This window comes from Hippopotamus amphibius, chromosome 12 (assembly GCF_030028045.1).
Source record: "Hippopotamus amphibius kiboko isolate mHipAmp2 chromosome 12, mHipAmp2.hap2, whole genome shotgun sequence".
NCBI classification, from domain to species: Eukaryota; Metazoa; Chordata; class Mammalia; order Artiodactyla; family Hippopotamidae; genus Hippopotamus; species Hippopotamus amphibius.
In genome coordinates this window covers 53287110-53311132 of record NC_080197.1, presented here as the reverse complement: position 1 = coordinate 53311132, position 24023 = coordinate 53287110, and the positions used below count along the sequence as shown (strand labels likewise).

At 38.7% G+C, this 24023-nt stretch overlaps 1 protein-coding gene and 1 non-coding gene across 4 annotated transcripts in view; both read left to right on the top strand.

Moving 5' to 3' along the window:
- BICD1 (BICD cargo adaptor 1) overlaps positions 1 to 24023 on the top strand; it is a 222578-nt gene that overhangs the window by 176947 nt on the left and 21608 nt on the right. The window contains exons 5-9 of one of the 3 annotated variants that reach the window (XM_057703227.1): positions 9312 to 10403; positions 14432 to 14583; positions 17019 to 17336; positions 18312 to 18505; positions 19880 to 20001. In XM_057703227.1, the coding sequence (XP_057559210.1) occupies positions 9312 to 10403; positions 14432 to 14583; positions 17019 to 17336; positions 18312 to 18505; positions 19880 to 19920 (1797 nt within the window). In that variant the 3' untranslated portion in view covers positions 19921 to 20001. Of the gene's footprint in view, positions 1 to 9311; positions 10404 to 14431; positions 14584 to 17018; positions 17337 to 18311; positions 18506 to 19879; positions 20002 to 24023 lie in introns of those variants that run through there. The other 2 variants (XM_057703232.1, XM_057703229.1) reach the window with 2 other exon arrangements.
- LOC130834287 (U6 spliceosomal RNA) lies at positions 13670 to 13773 on the top strand. The gene has a single exon (XR_009048665.1). It is a non-coding gene; the product is annotated as a U6 spliceosomal RNA (small nuclear RNA).

Below are 24023 nucleotides of genomic sequence, written 5' to 3'. Positions count from 1 at the left end.
AGAATGTATGCCCCCTAATTAAATTGAATTAATGTAAAATTTTTCTTAAACTATCATATTGATTGCTTTAGGATAAAAATTTAGTGGGTTGAAGCTTTTGTTTTTTCTTTTTATTTTGGTGGCAGTGTAGAGTATATGAGAAAGAGGGAATTTTATGTGTAAAACGGCTCAATAGTTTTCAACCAGGTCAACTATTGGTTGAAAGCTCAGAGCTGTTCTCAGTTTTAATCCTAAATGTCATCTGAGCTGAGGGATGCAAAAGTCCAAAAGAGAGGAAAAGTTTAAATAGTTTAAATAGTTAAAGGAATAGAGGAATAGTTTAAATAGTTAAAGAATTCCTTTAATAAAAGAAATAGTTTAACAAAAGGAATAGTTTAATAAAAAGTGGAGGGACTTCCCTGGTGGCGCAGTGGTTAAGAATCTGCCTGCCAATACAGGGAACACGGATTTGAGCCCTGCTCTGGGAAGATCCCACATGCCGTGGAGCAACTAAGCCCATGTGTCACAACTACTGAGCCTGTGCTCTAGAGCCTGTGAGCCACAACTATTGAGCCCATGTGCCACAACTATTGAAGCCCATGTGCAATAAGAGAAGCCACTGCAGTGAGAAGCTTGCACACCACAACCAACAGTAGCCCCTGCTCACCACAACTAGAGGAAGCCAGCATTCCGCAACAAAGACCCAATGCAGCCAAAAATATAAATTAATTAATTAATTAATTAATTAAAAAAAAAGAATGATGGAGAACAAATTCTCAGCAAGAGAGTGGTTCTCAATGGGAACCATCTTGCAGCATTTGGGATGGAATAGTTTCTCATTGTCTGAGTCTGTGTGATGAGTTACAGGAGGTTTAGCATCTCTGGTCCCAACCCATTAAGCGCTAGTCATATCTCCTCAGAGATGTGGTGACCCACAATGCCCCACACATTTCAACTGTCCCAAGGGTCAACCTCTAGTCGAGAATCATTCTTAGAGGGACAACACTTTACTCTCCCATAAAATGGGGATACATTTTACCTTCTTCAAAGTGTCATGAAGGTTTATGAGTTAATGTACATAGAGTGCTTAGAACAGGGCCAAGCACATGATAAATGCTCAATAATTGTAGGCTATTATCACTATTTCAGCTCCACAATGCCTTTAATTTGTTAAGCACTCCATTTATTGAGCTATTATTAATATCATTAACTGTTACTGTTGAATGACTAGCTCAAGGATAGTCATCTCAGGTGGGAGTAATGTGGTCCCTGCTAAGTCTCAGGGACTGTCTGAAAAGGGATATTCATTCAGCAAAAAGTTGGAGTGAGAAAAACTTGGCTGGATAAACCTTCCTTCAATATATGAGAAATCTGTGTACCTTTGAATCTTTCATTAGTCCGTAATTAATGCTAACAGCTTATAAAGATGTAGAGGGAGGGATTTCCTAGGTGGCACAGTGGTTAAGAATCCACCTGCCAATGCAGGGGACACAGGTTCGATCCCTGCCCCAGGAAGATCCCACATGCCGCAGAGCAGCTAAGCCCATGTGCCACAACTACTGAGCCTGTGCTCTAGAGCCCGTGAGCCACAACTATTGAGCCCATGTGCCACAACTACTGAAGCCCACGTGCCTAGAGCCCATACTCCACAACAAGAGAGGCCACCACAATGAGGAGCCTGCACACCACTACAAAGAGTAGCCCCTGCTCGCCACAACTAGAGAAAGCCCGTGTGCAGCAACGAAGACCCAACATAGCCAATAAAATAAATAAATAAACAAATAAAATAAATTAAAAAACAAAAAGATATAGAGGGACACAGGTAGGGCCTTGTGTCCCAAAGTTTGCTCCTAATTTAGTTGTGAAAACCAGGCTTAACACAGGAAGGGCTTTGCAGCGTCCAGTCTCACACTAGGAACACTCACTGCTAATTTTGTTGTAGGCAAAGTAACCATCTATTTTCTTATAGTCAGTATTTTTTGTAAGACTATCTCTCATTCAAACTGTTGAACACGAATATAGCAGAATGTATCTTCTCATGCATAACTTCTCTATAATGTGAGTTTTTCCTTAGCTATTTGTCCCCTTGTGTTTAATTCATATAAATAACTTATAAAAACTTTACAGGATACATTGCCTAGAAGTTATTGCAGTCGGTGTTGATGTGAATGAGCCTTGAAAATAACATGGGGACTTCCCTGCTGGTCCAGTGGTTAAGGATCCGCCTTCCAATGCAGGGGATGTGGCTGTGATCCCTGGTCGGGGAACTAAGATCCCACATGCCGTGGGGCAACTAAGCGCACGCACTCTAGAGCCCCTGCACCACAACTCAAGAGAAGCCCGTCCGCCATAATGAAGAGCCCACACACTGCAACAAAAGATCCCACGTGCAGCAACTAAGACCCAGTGCTGCCAAATAAATAAATAAATATTTAGAGGGTGGGGCGGAGTCACATCTCCCCACAAATAGAACAGTTACCGGAGGCCAGCGGGGGACCTGAGGCCCAAGCAGACCGCAGGAACCCTGCAGCAACTGGTGTGATTTATTAAGGTTACCTTTGATATTCACAACCTGTCTGGGGCTTATGGGAAGGCCGTTCAGCATTAAAGTTCCAGAAACCCAAGAGAGAGCTGAAACCCCAGAGGAAAAGTGTGACCCCCTTACTCTCAAAAAGTTTTGCTGTTGTTTCTTTCTTTGAATTTCCCTCAGGAGCTCTTGCTCTGCTCATTTCTTACAGGCCTGGGTAGGACTGTTATTTATATTAAGGGGACATGGCCTTTACCACCTGCTTGCCAGGATGTCAAAACTCAGCCAGACCTTGTCAAGGCACATTGTCCAACTGCCCATGGTTCTAGAGAAAGGTTATCCATGGCCCATGCGAGACCATGAACTCCAGGGAGCCAACAGCTTGCAGACCTGGGACCTGGCCCACCCAATTTTGGTTTCTGGGCACGGTACAGAATCTTTGTTTTCCTAGACAGCATCTCTTCTGGAACAGACTGTTCCTTTCAACAAATGAGCAGATAGAGCAGAGTCAATTTTTAATTCTGTCAAGTGATGGCCACAAACTGAAAGTCAAGTAACGATAGCAATCCTAGCATCAGGAACTGCCACAGGTCAGCAATTCTCATGCTGAAAGGTTCTGGTTTAAGTGGAAACTTCCTTCTTGGCAGTTTTATACAACTTGCTCCAGAGATAAGAAAAAAAACATGGAGGTGAATGCTTTTCTATGCACTGCCTTGCCACTTTTTCTGATATTTGGAGGCATCTAGAAATTACAATGAAGTATTTATATAGGGGAAAAGCATCAAATCTAGTATGAAAATAGGGGCTGTGACTAACAGAAACACAGTTTATTCCAAAGAGCACAATGTCAGACAGTGGCACAGGCCAGGGAGAACGCAGGTTGGTGTTAGACATCATACCAGTATTTTTTGTAATTTATTACCCAGCACTATCCCAAATTAAAGGTAGCTTATTCTAAGGTATACCTATAATATGACCCTGGGAAAAAACAAGATCAATAAAAATATTTTTAAAAGGAAGAGAGACTTGTTCTCAAAATCTTGGATGGCAGGATTACTGAAATTGATGGCTAGAGTTAGCTCTGAGTTTCCTAGCAACCAAGGCTATAAGGGAAACCAGCTGGGTAACAGTGTTCTCAACTTATGATAAAAAGGAAGAACATCATTTTGTCCGGAGAGTCAAACTTATTCCTGGTGCTGAGTCTAAGAAGTACAGATTTTTCTGGAAATACAGAAGCATTCTCTACAACAGTGTCTCATACAGACCTTTTAAAAAGTCAAGACTTACTGTATAGAACAGGGAACTCTACTCAGTTCTCTGTGATGATGACCTATATGGGAAAAGAATCTAAAAAAGTGTGGATATATGTATATGTATAACTGATTCACTTTGCTGTACACCTGAAACTAACAGAACATTGTAAATCAACTATACTCCAATAAAAAAAATTTTTAAGTCAAAAAAAAATAAAAATAAAAAATAAAAAAAGAAAGAAAATAATATGGCAGTTCTAATAAGCCACACTTAACGCACATTGCAGCACATACTGTGTCCGTACCACTCTTTTGGGCCTTCTGGAGAGGCAATAAAATGCACTTTCACTATGGCTCTCTGAAACACTTGGGGCCAGATGTGTTTTGAAATTAAATATTCAGAATATAGAAAGTGTAGATGTGGAAAAAATTTCCCCTCTTCCCTTCTAGGCTCTTTGGCTAGGCTAATAATTAAATTGAAGACAGATTAACAAGAGAAAAACAAATTAATTTCATATATAGAAGAGCAGAGGCAGGGATGTAACACCCTATCCCAGGGAATACGCAGCTTTTAAGATTTCCTTTCTTAGGATTAAAGAAACCCTTTGAAAATAGCATACCTGAGTCAAAGCCTATTGGCTTTTTCTTATCTTACAAGATTCCATCTATACATGTAAATTGTTTTCCCATCTGAGGGTATTTACTTAACCTGGTTCCGAAAAGAAAAAAAAACTATGTTTCTGCCTTGGGAGTCAGAAATGTTGGGTGAATTGCTTCACTTCTCTGAGGTACATTTATAAAGGGGAAGGTGATAAATTGGCCCCATCACTAGTTTCTAGGTTGCCTTCCTCGGAATTAGGGGGAAAAAAAAATGTTCTCCTTCCTCAAGATATCATACTGCCATCTGCTGGGAAATGGTAATAATATCAATAAATATAAAAACCTATGCTGACTACAATTTAAATACTGCCTTCTAGAATTGGATCACCCTCAAAACTCAGTTTATTTCAACTAGATGATGATGATAATAATAATAATAATTCCCAGTGACAAGTACTTTAAGTCATTTCATTAAAATGAAGATAAATAGATCCTACCTGGGAACACTAAATAAATTACATAATGTATTTAAAGGAGTCCCTATGCTTGTGCTAAAATTTCTACTTTTGACCAGTAGCCTCTGTTTAACTTCATATCGCAGAGAGTCAGACTAACCAGGAGAAGACTCTTTGCATTGTTTTCTTCAGTATCATACTGGCTATGTAATTTCACATGTAATGTGAGAAAACAGTAATATTTCTGTAAAACTGAACAGTAATACTGTGAGAAAGCTAATATTTCTGTAAAACTGAAATTTATAAGTTTTGCTGTATCCTAATGGATGTGGAAGAAATGAAGGTCCATATTGTGTTCAGATACACTCCGTTAAAGGCAATTTTAATTTTTCCTGTAATGATGGTAAGTTGTCTATTTGCTGCATGTCCCATAAAAGTTCAAAGCAACTTATATACATTTGCTTAAATGGTGATGCTTATAACGACTATGAGATAGAGAGTGTTGTCCCCATTTTACAGATAGGGAAACTGAGGCACAAATATGTTATGTCATTTGCTGAAAGCCAAAAGCCTAGGAAGTGGAGTTGCTACACAGAGAGAGAGTCAAGCAAATCAAATATTATCTGTGCTTAACAAAGACTCACAGAAATTTATGGAATGAAATCAATAAGACAAGATTGGTCAGTTCCTAGTTTTTAAAGCTTAATGTGACAAATACAATTTCCTAGGACTAAGTTGACAACTTAAGTTGTCAAACTCATAAACTTTACAGTTAAAGATTACCTGTATAAGCTTAAGGCAAATACATTTCTCAGAAGCCTTACTTTCTTTTTTAACCATCTATCAGTAAACATAAGAGCATCCGTGATCAAATGACAAGGGATGAGTCTATGTAGTTATTTTTGAGAACAGCTTTATGGCAATTATTCACATACAATCCACCCATTTAAAGGGTATAATTGGATGCTTTTTAGTATAGTCACACAGTTAGTTGTGCAGTCACAACCACAGTCAATTCATTACACTGGAAGAAAACCATGTACCTATTATCATCCAGTCCAGCCCTAGGCAGCCGCTGATCTACTTTATGTCTCAACAGGTTTGTCTGTTCTGGACATTTCATTCAAGCAGAATCATGCAACATGTGGTCTTTTATGTCTGGCTTTTATCACTTAGCATAATATGTTCATTCACGTTGTAACATAGAATAGTATTTCATTTCTTTTTATTGCCAACTGATACTGTTATATGGATATACCACACTTTATCCACTTATCAGTGATGGACATTTGAGTTATTTCCACTTTTCAGCTATTATGTAGAATGCTGTTATGAACATTCATGTACAGGTTTTTGTGCGCACACATGTTTTAATTCCCTTGGGCACATACCTAGGAGTAGAGTTGCTGGGTCGTATGGTAATTCTGTATTTCACCTTCTGAGGAACTGCCAGACTGTTTTCAAAGTGGCTGCACCACTTCCCATCTCCACCAGCGGCGTGTGAGGATTCTGATTTCACTGCATCCTCACAGACACTTGCTTGCCTCTTGACCATGGCCTAATTGCCCTGGCTAGAACTTCTAGTACAATGCTGAATAAAAGTGGCAGGAGCGATCATTTTTGTCCTGTTCCTGATCCTAGGAGGAAAGCATTCCCCATTAAATATGTCATCTGTGGGTGTTTCGTAGATGCCCCAGCAGGTCGAGGGAGTTCTATTTCTAGATTGTTGTCTGTTTTCATCGAAGTTCTATTTCTAGATTGTTGTCTGTTTTCATCATGAAGGGGTACTGAATTTTGTCAAATGCTTTTTCTGTATATATTAAGAGGATCGTGTGGTTTTCTCCTGTGTTCTGTTAATACAGTGTATTATATTTATTGATTTTTGCACGTTAAGTCAACATTGCATTCCTAGGATAAACCCCACTTGGTCATGTCGTCTAACCCTTTTTTATACATTGCTGGATTTAGTTTGCTAGTATTTTGTTCAAGATTTTTGTATCTATGTTCATAAGAGATACTGGTCTGTAGTTTTGAGTCTTTGTCCAGCTAACTGAGTTTTGCATATACATACGAGAGTGTGTGTGTGTGTGTGTGAGAGAGAGAGAGAGAGAGAGAGAGAAGAGATTCCTTCTCACCACGCTCTCCAAAATACATTACCTTCTTTTCCAACTGCTGGATTCCCTAACCTCGCGTTTCTTATTTCTAGGCTGATCTTTTTTCACAGCTCTCATTCGCCAGGGCACAGATTTGCCGAGGCTGCTTCGCTTCAAGCAGAGAAGAATGAATTATTTATTTCTGAGTTCTATTTTACATAGTCATACTACGTATAACATTATGAAAATCACACCAGCCATTCAGGTGTCAAGTTGAGAGTCAGATGACCAGGATGAAGACTTTATGGAAATTAATAACAGCTTTCATTTCTTTTCCTATAAAAGTCCCAACATGAACGTACAAATTCTGCTATCTTTTGTTCCTTCACAAAAGAATCCATCAGTATTCAATACATGTAAATGTGTTTATTTAAAAAGTAAACACTCAGTGAAATTAAAAATAATTTCTATGGGATGGGTATTCCCGGCTGCCCAGTGGTTAGGACTCCACGCTTCCACTGCAGGGGGCACAGGTTCCATCCCTGGTCAGGGAACTAAGATCCCACATGCCCTATGGCAAAAAATCATCATCGTCACAATTTCTATGGGACATAATTACAAGAATAATAATAATATATATCGTGTACTTACACTGGACTACAGAGTTCACAAATTATGCATTTAGGTTTTCTGGCAAAAACAACCAGCCCTACCACGCAAAATAAAATCTTCAGTTTCAGTTAGAAGATAGAGATTGTAGGAAGAGAAAGAAGGCAACTATTCTTAGTCACTGTAGAAGGTTATGTATTATTTATATATAATTATAGAAGATTATAATTAATTCAGCAAGTCTCTCTTGAATAAGTTCTTCACAAATGGAGATTAAAACATACACTTAAAATGAATAATCATTTTAATCTTTAAAGTCCTTTGCATTTAATAATTCAAAGAATAACGTATCTTAAATAGTTTAAGCCCTGCTCTCTGAAATCCAAATACAATTTAAGGTACTTCAAGCCTCAATACCTGAGTGAAAATGTGATGCCAGAGTTATACAGAATTATCCACAATTTACTTATCTTTTTTGGAGGGGGAGGGCAGACCAACCTTAATTGTCCAGAAAAAATATATGCACGCACACAGGTATGTATTATGTGTGTGTGTGTTTACATACACACACATGTATGTGTATGTGTGTATAAATTTTGGATGTATTTCCCTATTCGGATGATTCCACCAGAAATGTACTGAGTGTGGAAATTATTTCTATATGTGGAGCATATACATATGAAGGAGACAGTGCTCTATTTGATGTTTTCTGGAGGTACTACCATGAAGAAACTGAGAGATTTATGCTTTGAGGCTTAGAAGATGTTTATGTTAAATGGAAATTGGCAAAGTCCAGGTTGGAAACTATCCTAAAGGCATTACCTCATTCATCATAACACTTTTGCCTCTAAAACCAACCTGAGACACATTCAATACATTTTGTTCTGGTCCAGTGTTTAGTTTATCCAAAAGTTTTTCCTATTAAAGAGCTTTTTGAAATCAACTTTGTGTATTGTATTCAAGTACACTAATCGCATGACATTTAGACTTTTCAGAGCAAATTTACTCAATTTTCAAGAGAAAGAGAAAAAGAAAAAACCCTCCCAAAACAATCCATTTCATTGAGATTGTATACAAAACCAATAATAGAATATCTAGGAGATTTTCCATCTCTTTTATCAAAAATTCAAATGTCTTGGCTTTTCATCAAATACAATATTACATAATTACCTGGATTTTCATTTAAAATTATTCCCCAGTAGCCTGGATAAGTCAATTGATCTTCAGCTATACGCAAATGCTATCAGTTTTATCTAATGAAACCCAGCTAAGAGGATTTGTATTCAAACATATCCTGACTCTGAGCTGAAAGTGTTGCATTCGCACATACAAATACATATTTGTAAAATAGATGTGTTTGCCATTTAGAAGAATTTTGGTCATGGGAATTGGACCATAGTTATCCAAATGTTAACAGCTAACATTATAATATCTTGAGCATTGAATTCACTGTCTTACTGAATCATCCAAATGTCCCTATGAGACATGTCCCATCGTTATGCTCCTTTTATAGATTATTAAACTGCAGCTTGTCCAGATTTGACTTGTGTATAATGCATGAGAGTTTGGATGGGTAAACATGCAGAGCATAATTCTCTGGGAATGATCTACTTTTTGATTGATTGACTTACCAGAACTGCTGAAATAAGAAAACACACTCCAATTCAATTTGTAGTAATGGAAACATTGGCTCTTCTGCATTTTTAAAATGTATACATGTCCAAACGTGAATGGGTCAAGTTCATCACTGGTATTGCCTTGAAGTCATTTCAGAGACTTTCTTTTGCTGTTGCAGGTAGAGCGGGAAAAGGCCATTCTTCTGGCCAATCTCCAGGAGTCACAGACGCAGCTGGAGCACACCAAGGGAGCACTGACGGAGCAGCACGAACAGGTGCACCGGCTCACAGAGCACGTTAATGCCATGAGGGGCCTGCAGAGCAGCAAGGAGCTCAAGGAGCTGGATGGGGAAAAGGGCCGGGACTCGGGAGAGGAGGCCCATGACTACGAGGTGGACATCAATGGCTTAGAGATCCTTGAATGCAAATACAGGGTGGCGGTAACTGAGGTGATCGATTTGAAAGCTGAAATTAAGGCCTTAAAGGAAAAGTATAATAAATCTGTAGAAAACTATACTGAAGAGAAGGCCAAGTATGAGAGTAAGATCCAAATGTATGATGAGCAGGTTATAAGCCTTGAGAAGACCACGAAGGAGAGTGGAGAGAAGATGGCCCATATGGAGAAGGAGTTGCAAAAGATGACCAGCATAGCCAATGAAAATCACAATACCCTTAATACAGCCCAGGATGAGTTGGTGACATTTAGTGAGGAACTAGCTCAGCTTTACCATCATGTATGTCTGTGTAATAATGAAACCCCTAACAGGGTCATGCTGGACTACTATAGGCAAAGTAGAGTCACCCGTAGCGGCAGCCTGAAAGGGCCTGATGATCCCAGGGCACTCTTGTCTCCACGGTTAGCCAGGCGGGGTGTGTCATCCCCTGTAGAAACAAGGACCTCACCTGAACCAGTTGCAAAAGAAAACACAGAGGCCAGCAAAGAACCAAGTCCAACCAAGACTCCCACCATCTCTCCTGTTATTACTGCCCCACCATCATCTCCAGTATTAGACACAAGTGACATCCGCAAAGAGCCAATGAACATCTACAACCTTAATGCCATAATCCGGGACCAAATCAAACATCTGCAGAAAGCTGTGGACCGGTCTTTGCAACTGTCTCGTCAAAGAGCTGCGGCACGGGAGCTGGCCCCCATGATCGATAAAGACAAGGAAGCCCTGATGGAAGAGATCCTCAAGCTTAAGTCCCTACTGAGCACCAAACGGGAGCAGATTGCCACACTGAGGGCGGTGCTGAAAGCCAACAAACAGGTGATCTCCTTCTGCTGATGAACCATGCTAGCCAACACTTTAATTAGTTTATTCTTAAATGTTTTTGAGTGTCCACGGGCATCAGGATGAGAGCTCAGATTCCTGGTCAGTGGCAGAATAAAACAAACTATGGCTAGAACCAGATTAGAATGTAACAATTTCTTTGCATGAATGGATGAAACAGTAGAGGTAGAGGTAAGGAGATTAAAGCAGGAACAGAGAAGATCCAGCTGCAGATGTAGAAAGGCAGTCCGGGCAGTACTTAGCTGGAGCCCAGCAATCACTGAGTGTAGAAATGGGAGATGGAGGGATAGAGAATAGGCTGGCACGGCAGCTTACACCAGGCAGAGACAGCAAGAAAGGCACCCTGGTAGGCAGCTAGAGCAAAAAAGGGGGGGCTCTCTAGAGAGAGAGGCAGAGAAAAAGAGATAAAATACAATGTTCACTAACTCTGCCACTGACCCCCATATCTGAAATTAAGGTCCACTTGGGATGTTAATTCACCTGACTCAGAGCTTTAGCAGTAGAGAATTTTTCCTAACCATAGATCTTGTCCTTCTGGCATAAGTAGGAATGCTACCACATGAGCCTACCTAACTCCTAGGTCTCCTTGATGTCCGAATTTGCTTTTCACCCTCAAGTCTCCTTGATGTCCGAATTTGCTTTTCACCCTGGGTGGCAGTGCTATGAAATATAGGCAGGAAAATATTTTTAACCTCTGTTTCATCTCTCAGGAAAGTGAGACTTGAAAGGTACCTTTGAGAAGGGTGCTGAATAAAGGGTATTGATTAAAGAAAGTAACAAAGCATCAGATACCTTCTTGCAAGTGTGAACAGTGCTAGTGTTGGAGAGTGAAAGTTACTTTCAGATCCAGACTGCCTTTCTCTTTGCCTCTATCTGGGGGAAACCATGCCATTATCATGCCATCTACAGTGCAGCTTTCTACCATCTTTATCTTCAGTTCCTGTAAACCTGTGGATACAATTTGGAGGTCTATACCACAAACAATAATACTGTTTGCCCTATATAAACATGTTTTTTTAAAAAATAAATCTAAAGGCAAATTAGGACCTTATTTTGTGCTATCACCTTAGGGAATTAGAAAAGATTAGGGTGAATGAAGAATTTGTGAGAGACCTGACTCCAATTTGAGGTCAGAATAAAGAATTTGTTACCATATCCTTCCAAAAAGCCAATGATTTAGTGGTCATGAATAACTAATACCATTTTAGATGAGGCTTAGATGACCTTTATCAAGGACATAATATCCTGGGCATTCTTGATCAAGACATTCAAATAACTTCTTTGACTTATTCCTGAAGTTTGAATATTACCGACCTGGAAACCTAGATCTATAGAAGTGTCAAGATGCTTAATTGACATAGAAGTATAGATAAGCATGGGTAATCAGCCAAGAGAGACTACTTTGTCAATAAGCATTCACTGATTACATATTTCATGGCAGGTAGTAAGTAGGGATGCAAAAATAAGTGACTAGTAATCTAGTAGAATTTCCATCCATGCCTGTAACTATTTACACTATAGGACCTATCCTTAAGCACTTTAGAGTGGTATAAACAGTGTCACAGGAATTCAGAGCAGTACCAAGCATTCCTGGCTGAATTTTTATTTTCATGGTGGTTTGTGGTACCATTTGCATTACATTAGTGTCACAGCACATATGGTTTCAGTAAATTAAATGTAAACACATTTCTAGCCATGCCTTTAGTTTACATGTTAATGATGTTGGGGCTATTGCAGGGATGCTGTGTGCCATAAATAGCTCAGGTATTTACAGATGGCATCCACTATATTCAGATATGGCGGAATGTTTATTATTAAGGCTAAGCTAAGAATTCTGTCATAGAGGAAAAAAAGAGAACCTTCCTGTTTTTATTAAAATAGGCATTCTGCATTCTGCATGACTCTTTTAATATACCTTAGGGTTTTTTGTAAGCAGAGTGTCTTCTGATGAGATAGTAAGTGTTTACAAAGGACCATCTGTATACTAAACTGTGATGGTTGCCAAAGATTCAAAGAAGGCCGACACATGGTCCCTGCCTTCCAGAAGAGGACCACAGACTTCTGGGGATGTCAGAATAGAACGGATGATTACAGTTTGATGGCATACGTGCTGTAATGCAATTTATGGGAACATTGCAAAGGAAGCAACTAGTGTATCCTAGATCTAGATCTCTGTGTCTGGAAACAAGATTTTTTATCTACAAAATCAACTTTGGGAGCATGTGGTGAATGCAGACGTCAGCGAATCTGCTAAAGGGTTATAGATACTTACACTTTCTTAATTCCAAAAAGGCTTTGTGCAGCCTTGTGGACAAAAATCTGCAAACAATGCTGAGTCCTTTGGGGCATTTTTCACAAATAATGAATGGGTTTGTACTTCTATTTCAGGTCTTGTTCTTCTTTCATTTCCCTCACTTCTCCCCTTAGATAACTGACCATGTAGCGCCACGTGTTTACAAACTTGTCACATCTACATTTTCACAGCTTAAACTTATCTGTTCTAAATGATTGTGTCTAAATTTTTAAAAAATCAAACAACTGCCATTCTTCCTCAGGTTGATTTCTGCATTCTGGATAACTTTCTGAATCTATAATAAAGATTCTACTGAGTTATAGCACTATAGAACACACTAAAGTATTTTGTGAGTAACCTCATTTTAATCTGAATATGCATTCAATCAAAACTATTGTTACATTAAATGTAAAATTTTTAAAAACTGTTATGACTTTGAAATAAAAACAGTAACAAACTACCTTATCCCAACATCATTTTAATTAAAAAAGAATCCATTTATCTTTATAAACTGATTGGCACTTTGTATAATAAAGTTAAAGAAAGTTGAAGCTGTCCACTTGAAGCAAAAAAAAGAAATGTTAAAAAAACCGCAGTAGTATTTCTGGGAAATCCCATTACTAATGGACTTTTTTCATTAGTAATGGGCTTTTTTCATTAGTATTGAATATTTTTACACTCTCTGAAAAGCTGTAGTTAATAGTTTATAAAAATAGTGTGTCTCCAATTTGGCTTCAATATGAATACTGTGGGGGCCATGCCTCAAACAGCCAGTCCCTAAATATACATTGATTTCATGCATTGATTTAGCCAACATTTTTTGTCTGTTGTTTTTATTTTCTGCTGTGTGTCAGGCTAGTTCTCAATTTGAAACACTCTTAATTCCAAGAACTTTAAACATGCCCAAATCCCAAATTCAAACAAATACTTTAATTCATTCAATATTTTGGTGCTTGCTTCAGCAGCTTATCTACTAAAATTGGAACCATGTGGAGATTAGTGTGGCCCCCGCACAAGGATGACACGCATATTAGTGAAGCATTCCATATTTAATATATATATTTTGGTGGGGGGAGAATCTGATTTTATGGAGATTGTGAAGAAGAATTTGACTATAATTTATTGTTTTGAAGAGGTTCTATATAAAGACTTAGGAAACAATTTGTTCTTTGTTAATTCTTTTCCTTAAATATATAATACGGATTTATAGTTTGTCATACTCATGTTATAAATTGCAATGACCTGTGTCTTTTATTCTATATGTTTCAGACCCACCGAACACAGGTGACCCTAGAATATTTGCATTCTGTTGTATTTTGATTAGAAGCTGTGCTTCTTCTCTAACTTATCCTTGATTAAATCTTTCGTATATAAAGTTTCCTTTTGGCTCCCTTCATATCTGAAAATCCCACACTCTCAACAATCTGGATTAAATATTGACTGAACTACTATCATTCCCTTAGCTCCTGATAGAGACTCTGGTTCACAGCTGGCTCCTAGGGCAAGTTATCCACAGTACAGGTTGACGTTCACATTGTGACTTTAAAAAAAATTGCCCGATGTCCGAAGTACATATATATATGTTAATATAATACTCTACCTAGGCAATTTCGCCTTTTATTTGTGAAAGAAATAGATCCAGCATGAAGAAATCTGTATGATAGATTTTGGTGATATGAAAATTGTAAGCATTGTGATTTTTCCGCTTTAGACAGCTGAGGTGGCATTAGCTAATCTCAAGAACAAATATGAAAATGAAAAAGCAATGGTGACTGAAACTATGACGAAACTTAGAAATGAACTGAAGGCTTTGAAAGAAGATGCAGCAACTTTCTCATCTCTGAGAGCAATGTTTGCAACAAGGTAATAGTTTTTTCTTGCAAGATTAGGTGTGGTTACATGGGGAAAAGACTTTAACATGCACATTTAGTGTGCCATCTAAAAGGGCAAGTTGTAAATGAAATACATGAGATTCCACTTGACAAATCTAAGGTAAAGCCTTTTGTGCTGTTTTCCAGAACCCTCTACTGGACACACTGGATCAAGCAATTCTTTTACATACAAACGTTTTTATTTATGTTTTGTTTTGTTTTTTTTTATTTTTTGGCCATGCTGCACAGCTTGCAGAATCTTAGTTCCACAACCAGGGATCGAACCCAGACCCCCAGCAGTGGAAGCATACAGTCCTAACCACTGGACCACAGGGAATTCCCCATACAAGTGTTTTTAAATTAACACAATAGATATTTTTTCTAGAGCCTTACGTGCCCAAAAGAATTAGACCAAAAAAGAAAAAAAAGGAAAAAGCCCTCCAATAAGGGGAAAAAACCCGCTTCCTAAAATAGCTAATTATTACATCATCACCACTGACATTTATTTCTGGGTACATAAAAGTATCATTAGCAAGTAGTTGTGTGAAAAAAGATACTTCATAATGAAGATTAATATTCATCATATGAGCTAATTACTTAGACTTTAATATATGGTGAATTAAATTATAATTTTTAAAATGTAATTATATATATCGCCAAATTTTTCACACTGCCCAACTAATTATTTAGACAAATGTTAGTTGCTACTTCCACCCACCAGTTTTGTTATGAAGCACCACTATATTTTATTTTAGACTTGAAATGATTGTCAAGAAGTATTGATTCAACAGTTTCAAAACCTTGAGATGTTCAGTATAGTGATGCAGTTTCCTTTTTGCTATCATAATTCAGTGCCAAAACAAAACAGTTCTCTACTTTATATGATGCAGACTTGGTACAAAATTCACAAAGCATAACTATGGTTATGCTTTATTTGTAGACTCAGTAAATTACTTACAAGTAGCTGATATAAATGTGAAAAAAAAAAAATATCCTGGGCCCTGGAGTCTGTCCAGCTTCCTGTTTGTGTCAGAAGAGAAAAGGCTCAAGCTCAAACTTTGTTATTGACTCTTGGAATTGGCAGTGAGGAGGCCCAGTGCCTAAGAGACCACAGGGTGCAGGAGAACTGAAGGGAACTGACTTCTGGGTCTGAGCACGGTAGAGTTTGGGGAGTAGAATATTCACACCTCTGGCCACTATGGCGGGGGTTGGGGAGCAGGATGGAGACTGAGTTTGGTGCACAATGTCCCCCTCGTTGGAAAAGGAATCGAAACATTTTTAAAGGGACATTTAAAGTCTCGATCTGGTTTATATAAGAATTATTACCCTCAAATAAAGCATTTTCATAGAAATTTGTTTTTTCAGGTATATTAACTACCTTACTCCATAGTACTTTTTAAAATATTGTTATCTAACTAATTAAAATAAACCCAGAGTCCTGAAATCCACATTTTATTTTACTAAGCCCTGATTTTTCTTATGATATTCCTGCTGTGTTGGCATTCAGTGTTAAAGAAAATGGGACCCACCTGGATCTCAAGTTCTTTCACTACAAAGTCTATTCTTTCTTTAAAATGCCAAAAGTTCTTGTGCTAATTTCAGAGTTTGTACAGTACATTTTGGGTAACTCCAGAAAGTCATTAACTATCTTTTGATTCATGGAGAGTGTTCTTTCTATCTTAGTGGGTAAATAAACTCAGAAAAAACTCTGAATAATTGTGTGAATAATTCTTCCTTCCTTCCCAAATGTACATGTGCTCAGGTATTACATTTGGAGGAAAAAAGACCACGGAGCTTATCCTGCTGCTGCAGCACAAGTATCAAACCTGAATAAAGATGCTCCTGACAGCCGGCTATATCTGTATTGAACCTTATGCAAATCTTGGTTTTCTTTGACACCTATTGCTTTCTCATGTGGTTGGGAAATCACTGAAAATACTCAGGTTTCTAATTCAGGCAAATCTGCCATATTGAAAGCAGTAGCAACTATAATCTGTACTCAATTAAAATAAAACCTGTAAATATAAAGAAGTACATGTTCTCCTTACAAATATTATTAGCCTTTTGCATGCTACAGGCATAGACTATGAAGCTATTGTGACACATCAACGGTGCTGTGAACATTACCTGAGACCTGACTGTTGGTCCTTCTGCACCGTGGAGCAGCTCCCACAATAACTGTCTCTGGGGTTTAAGATACGGCCTACTAAGAATGTCCCCATATGTACTTCATTGTGTAGATAAACTATCCGTTATTGAACCTGCTCTGTTTCCAATTTTCTACTGTCATAGATGACTTCCATTGTGACCTAGGAAGACCAGTGTTCCAAATCTCTAAATTCCAGTAAAATTCGTTACTTTCCACTCAAGTTCCAAATTTAATCGCACCAAGAATTTCTCCTGACCACTTTTCTGTTGTGGTTCCAGATGTGATGAATATGTCACACAGTTGGACGAGATGCAGAGACAGTTAGCAGCTGCAGAGGACGAGAAGAAGACTCTAAACACTTTGTTACAAATGGCTATCCAGCAAAAACTCGCCCTGACCCAGCGGCTGGAGGACTTAGAGTTTGACCACGAGCAGTCCCGTCGCAGCAAAGGCAAACTTGGAAAGAGCAAGATCGGCAGCCCTAAAGTAAGTGGGGAGGCATCAGTCACCGTGCCCACCATAGACACTTACCTCCTGCGTAGGCAGGGCCCACAGACGCCCAACATTCGGGGCAGCAGTGGCACTCAGAGGAAAAGGTACGCATGCAGCGATCTTCATAGTGTGGTGCAGTGGCCAGATTTTAGTTAACTGCAAAAATTAATGTGCTTTTATTGTGGAGGATGGAGGAAAGGAAGGAAGAGAGAAGCTGGGAGTGGGTGTATAAATGGGCCTTGCCAATGTTGGTTTTTCCAAATTAAAACCTTTTGATAATTGTGTTTATTTATCCTTTTGTGTCCCCCACACCCCATCTCTTCGTTAACCATAATATACTTTGCAAGTGTCTGTTAGCATCTTCGCTGTTCCTTGTGTGCATAAATATGCCTCTCCCTTACCTCCAGCCTAACAATTGGTACATGAAAGGTGGATGTTAAGAATGAAGCTGTGTTTTACATGGGTGATCATTTTAATGGGAATGGTGCTACTTACCACCTTCTCTCTAACGAGGTGAGGATATGAGAGGGTATGAATGTGTTGTTCTCTAAGGGAACTTTTGCCCATATTCCGACAACTGATGACTGACTGAAAGGAGATGTCTCTATTTAGGTCAAATACAATGGAATATGTATAGTCTTTTTCTTAAAAGCAGGTTTTTGTGCTTTTTCATTTGGTATGTGAATATTGTTCAAAAAAACCACTTGTACGGTTTTAAATGGCTTGATTTTATGACCTTTTTCCAGAGTCCTAGATGTTGAATTACTTACCCTGTGCTTTCAGTTAATAGTAAAATTTTTATTTTAGGAGATTTCAGTTAAGAATCAAACAGTATAAGTATTTTCTATGTGTGGTTCAAACTGACTAACAGTAATAAATCTCTTTTCCAGTATCCAGTAAAGTTTCCAAATAGGGTTGTATCCTGGTATGGAAACTAAACATTTAGTGACAATCTTAATTTACTTGTTTAAAAAAACTAAATGCCAATATAAATAATGTTGTCACTGGAGAGGCTTTGAAAGGTAATTAAAGTAAAACTTTTTTGTTTCCTATATGTATTTTCTTGGATCTCCTGCAAGACAATTTTCACCTTCCCTTTGTGATCAGAGCCGTCCCAGGACTTCAGGGGCCTCCTATCTACAGAATTTATTAAGAGTTCCCCCTGACCCCACCTCCACAGAGTCATTTCTTCTGAAGGGCCCCCCTTCCATGAGTGAATCCATCCAAGGGCACCGGCTCAGCAAGGAAAAAAGGTTAACCGTGGCTCCACCAGGTAAACATTTTTTCCTTGGGTGCATGTGATGCAAATGATGAGTTGAATAGACGACTCTCCCCTTCCTTCCAACCACTCATGCCCACCCACCTGCAGAGTCTAACTTTGATGATGGTGAATTCCTACAGTTAAAGTAAAAACCTCTCTTCCTGTTTCCTTTTTCACTCAGCCAGACAGTCATTTCTTAGGAGTCTCCAGGGACTTCCATTTAACAGCCGAGGATGGGAAATGAGAGTTGGAAGGAATGGGATAGGTGAAGGGGAACTAGCAACAGGCACAACACAGGACACACAGTCGGGTCCTGTTTGCAGTTTGGGAGCTCATAGCAGTTCCGTCTGGCTCAAATTTTGTCATTTTCTTCTGATCATTTTTAATGTAATCTCAGTAGAGGGAGCCATCTTTATAAAAAGTCTTTGGGGCTGATCTCCTTTTGTAGTGACTCAGAATGTCTCCTCAGTTACAGAGAATATAAAAGTAAAATCCTCTAAGGTTTTGCTCCCCAGGAACACTTAGGTCTCATAATGGCCCCTAGTCTGTAAGCTCTTAGTGATTCGTGCGTACCAGCATGCTCACAGCTCACTTCAGCTGCACTGTTTTGCTTTTTTTTTTTCTTTATTTAATATTTTTTATTTTTTTCTATGAAGGGCCTCAATTGAAAATGTGACTTCTGGCAGATAAAGGTCATTCCTTTGGGAAATCCCTGCACAGTAACTATAGGTCAGAGGTGGAACACAGGAATCCTGTGAAACAAAACAAGCCCAAAGGCAGCTGTCATTAGGCTATCACAGGGAACGAAAAATTACAACTAATTCTTGTTAGTTGTCAACAGAAACTCAAGAGATTTCACATGAACAGCTGTATTTCTGGCCTCCCTCGAATGATTCTGACTATCTGGCAGCCCACAGTCCGCATTTATGCCTGTCAGCAACCTGCAGCTCTGCAGTGGTGCTGCTTTTAAACAGGGGAAACCTCAGTCTACCACAGCCCCCCTCGCTCCCGATTACTTATACCCAGCCTGCTGCACTTGTTTCTGTCCTCTTTTGGCCCCTACTCTAATCTTCGTTTGCCACCTCTGCCGCAGAATTTTTTTTTTAATTTACTTCTATTTTACCTTAATTGCTTTTTGGAAACCTCAGCCGTTGGCTCTCTAATACTGTGCTTTCCTTATCTGATTCATGGATCAGACTACTGATGGGGATTAAGAGGGATGGTGTGGAAATTTATAGCACAAGTTAAACGTTCTAAGAATGTTTGAGGACATAGGTGGTGATAAGGAGTTGGAAAAGCATTAACAGCCAAAACGTACACCTAAAACAGAAGGCAACAACTCTCCTGGATGTTCCTCCTTTCATAACTCTTTTCCTCTTATTTTAGACCCTTTTAGAAGTATCTGTAAGTCATCAAAGTGGTCCTGATTCATCAGGACACATAACTGAAATAAAACCCACAGATCTTTTTGTGATCCAACTGGACTTATTAGCACTATCCTCCAGAACTTAGAAAAGAAATTCTGTGATTAATAAGGAACCCTACTGTATTTTAGTTTTAAAAGTGACTTATCAATAAGATTAAGATTAATAATAAATATTAATAACAATTATTTTCATTTTGTATATAACTATTTCATTCTTGTTTGCATTAATATCTATTTTACATCATTGTCATTACATTGTGGAAACCACTAACGCATATCATAAACTTTTCTATGTTACTACCTAGTCTTATTTTTATTTTTGAAGCTTGTATCATAAATTTTATTTCAGATATTGTTATTGCATTAATCACTACTTCCTCTCTTAACCACTGAGTTGGTTTTTCATTATTCATTATTTGTTATAAGATAATGTTAGGAATATCATGCATTCGGCTTCTCATCTAGTCCATGTTTTTCTCAAGAGTGAGATCACTGGGTTAAAAGTATGAACATCTTTATGTTTTTTGCTCCATTTTGATATGCTGCCAAAAGGGGCATATCAATGTACTAAAAGCCTGACATTTTCCCCATTTTCACACATTCTGAATCTTTCTACTACTTTGTACACACTGTGCACATCTTGCAACTCTGAGGTTAGTCAGCGTACACAATGAGAATTCTATTATGGGGTCTTAAAGTCTTTAGTTTTGAGTAATGAGAAAATGCCATAGGCCTTAGAGATGATTGCTATATACAAGATTAGAGATATAAATAATTTGGAATTCGGAATCATCATTAGGCCAGAAAATCATTTTAATGACAACTTAGCATGTTGATAAACCTTATATTTTTATCCATTTATTCGAAGTTAAAATAATAAAAGCAGGAAGGAAGTAAAGCTGTTATTATAGCCCGAGGAATTTTCAACTGTATATCATGGAACCAACCAGATTAGTCCTTAATAAATTCTTAGATCAACCCTGCAACATTTTCTAAAAGGGTCTGGTTAAATGAATTACTATAGAAACTGAATAGCCATCCACACCAAATTGTAGCTTCTAAAAATATTTGCATTATTGACAATATATATTATTTTTCCTAGGCTGAACTGTATTGGGTAAGACATATTAAACATTATTTATGATGCTGTTACTTTATAAAATGTTTTCATTAAGCTGAGGAAGGGAAAATATGCCATATATATGCAGTCCTATGTCCTATGCAAGAAATATCTTAAATTCTTGGAAAATAATAGGTTTTATGAGTTTAATATAAGTTATTGATTATTATATTTACTTGCTGGTAATGTTGCAGAAATCGATCCCACGAGAAACCAAGCACCACACTCGGAGGGTTGCAGAACTCAGGTTTATTGAGCCGGCGGACCCAGACGAGCTAACGCTCCAAAATTATGGGCCTCGTTCTAGGTGAATTCTCTCCTTATATAGGTTAAAACACATAGCTACAGTTGGCATTAATTGACTGGCTACAGTTGGCATTAATTAATTGGATTAATTGATTGGCTACTCAGTTTTCATAGGTTACAGGTGATTACAGAGCGTGGGAGTTGCTAGGGGTTACATGCGAAGGGTTTTCAAACAAAGGCGAGCAGGCATAAAGCTCTGAACTCCAAATTTTTCCTCATCAGTAACAATATATATTCATCATTTTAAAAGGACAGTGTCTTGTTAATTTATTGGAATGTTTTTTCATAGGCATTGTTTTCTAAAATATATTTTTAATATCTTTTTAGGTGATTTTAATTATTCTAATCAGCAGATATCCAGGTTGTTTTCTATTGTGAATCACTGAAGTAATTAAATCAATAGAAATGATATTCATTTAATTTGTTTTGGATCCTTTGGTTGAGGAATTGCAAGAGATATAAATCTCATTTAAATTTTAAAACAGAACATAAAACAGTATTTACCATACGTAAGGAGTATTTTCAAATATATTTCACTTCTGTGAGATGGTCAGCAGAAAATCCCATCTTCTTCAAGGCACTATTTCTGGAAACTCAATTCTAGGATAGGGCATTGATTTTCAAAATTAGTAGAGTGTCGTGTGCTAATTTATTAGTACATCGTACTGTTTGATTTCCAATACTAGTAAAACCTTGTGGAGGAAAATTCTGACTACGGCTCAGTCTCTGCTACTTCAGCCCCTGAAATCCCAGAGCTTCCAGCCAGGGCTTGTTGACTTCCTTGTTCCTGACTTTATCCTTATCCAGCATACAAACTCCAGCATCCTCCCCCATGTGCCTACCAGCTTTGATGAACTTAAATTAAAAGGGGCCCTCTGGGCTTCCCTGGTGGCGCAGTGGTTAAGAATCTGCCTGCCAATTCAAGGGACATGGGTTTAAGCCCCAGGTCTGGGAAGATCCCACATGCCATGGAGCAACTAAGCCCATTCCCCACAACTACTGAGCCTGCACTCTAGAGCCTGTGAGCCACAACTATTGAGCCCACATGCCACAACTACTGAAGCCTGCACACCTAGAGCCCATGCTCCACAACAAGAGAAGCCACTGCAATGAGAAGCCCACGCATCACAACTAAGAGTAGACCCTGCTCCCCCAACTAGAGAAAGCCAGCGAACAGCAGCAAAGATCCAAAGCCAATAAATTAATTAATTGAAAAAAAGGGGGGGCCCTTCTGATATCAACAAGTTTGCAATCAGGCAGCAGATAGTGTTTCTTCATAACATCAGTGGTTATTTTGTAGCCAACGTTGTATCTCAATGCCTTAACTACCTAGGTCTATATAATTAATAAAAACTTACACTTTAATCAACAATTAAAATCAGTCTACCAGAATATTTGAAAGAAATCTATGCAATTCATAGGCCAGAGATGTTATTTCTGTGGTAAAGACCTAATTGCATCATTTATACAAGTGAATTAGGTTCCTGGACCCAATTGCAACATGGCGGGGCCGGGGTGGGGGGGGGGAGTGGGGGATGTTTCCCCACACCAAGCAATCCTTTGACACCAGCTGGGTGCCCTTCGATTCAACTCAGTTCTGACACTATCTACCTGGAGATGCCATCAGATTTCACAGTTAAGGACTGACTCCTGCAAGACCCCCCCACCCCCACCTCCACCCCCATGTCGTGCGTCAGTCGCAAGCCTGGTTTATTACCTATGTCTCTGACCCACTGCTATAGATTGGGGTTCCCACAACCCCTACTCCAGGCGCCAGTCGAAAGTCCAGGTTGTTACCTTACTTCTGATTGGCTATAAATCAGAGGTTTCCATGACTCCCTCTTCAGATTCAATTAATTTGCTACTTCCTCCACCACCGGTTTATTATAAAAGGATGTAACTCAGGGACAACCAGACAGAAGAGATGCATAGGGCGGGGATGGGGAAAGGTGCACGGCTTGCCTGCTCTGCTAGAATGACACTCCCCTCCAGTCTCCGTGTGTTCACCAACCCAGAAGCTCTGTGAACCCTATCCTTTTGGATTTTTGTGGAGGCTTCATTAAAGAAGCATGAGTTTGATTAAATGGTTGGCCATTGGTGATTGATTCAACCTTCAGCTCTCCCCTCCTGGGAGGTCAGGGGTTGCGACAGAAAGTTCCAACTCTTTAATTCTGTGATTGGTTCTCCTGGCAACCAGCCTGCACCCTTAGGTGGAGTCCTAAAGTCATCTCATTAACACAATGAGAGACAATTTTGTCACTCTCAGCACTTAAGAAATTCCAAGGGTTTGGGGAGCTAAGAGCCAGGAATCCTGGACGAAGACCAAATGTACATTTCTTACAAATCACTATTTTGCAAGAGGATAAACAAGAAATCTGAAACTTGGAAAAGCGAGTTTGAAGTCTCTTCTTGAAGTGATAGCCTAAGCAATCTGCTCTTCATGAATGTGTGCTTTCCACGTGGGAGCTTTTTCTCTTGAATGTCCTGTTCCCCCATATCATTTCAATCCCTCTGTCCCTCCTTACGTCTCTCTTTTCCTGCCTCTTCTCTCTTTCTCTGAAACCATTACTGAACTGATGTGAAAGAATGGTATTGTTATGAAATCTAAAAATTTTCTATGATATTTTAGATCTTACCGACTTTTAAAGCAGCTCATAGAAATGTATTAACCTTAGTCT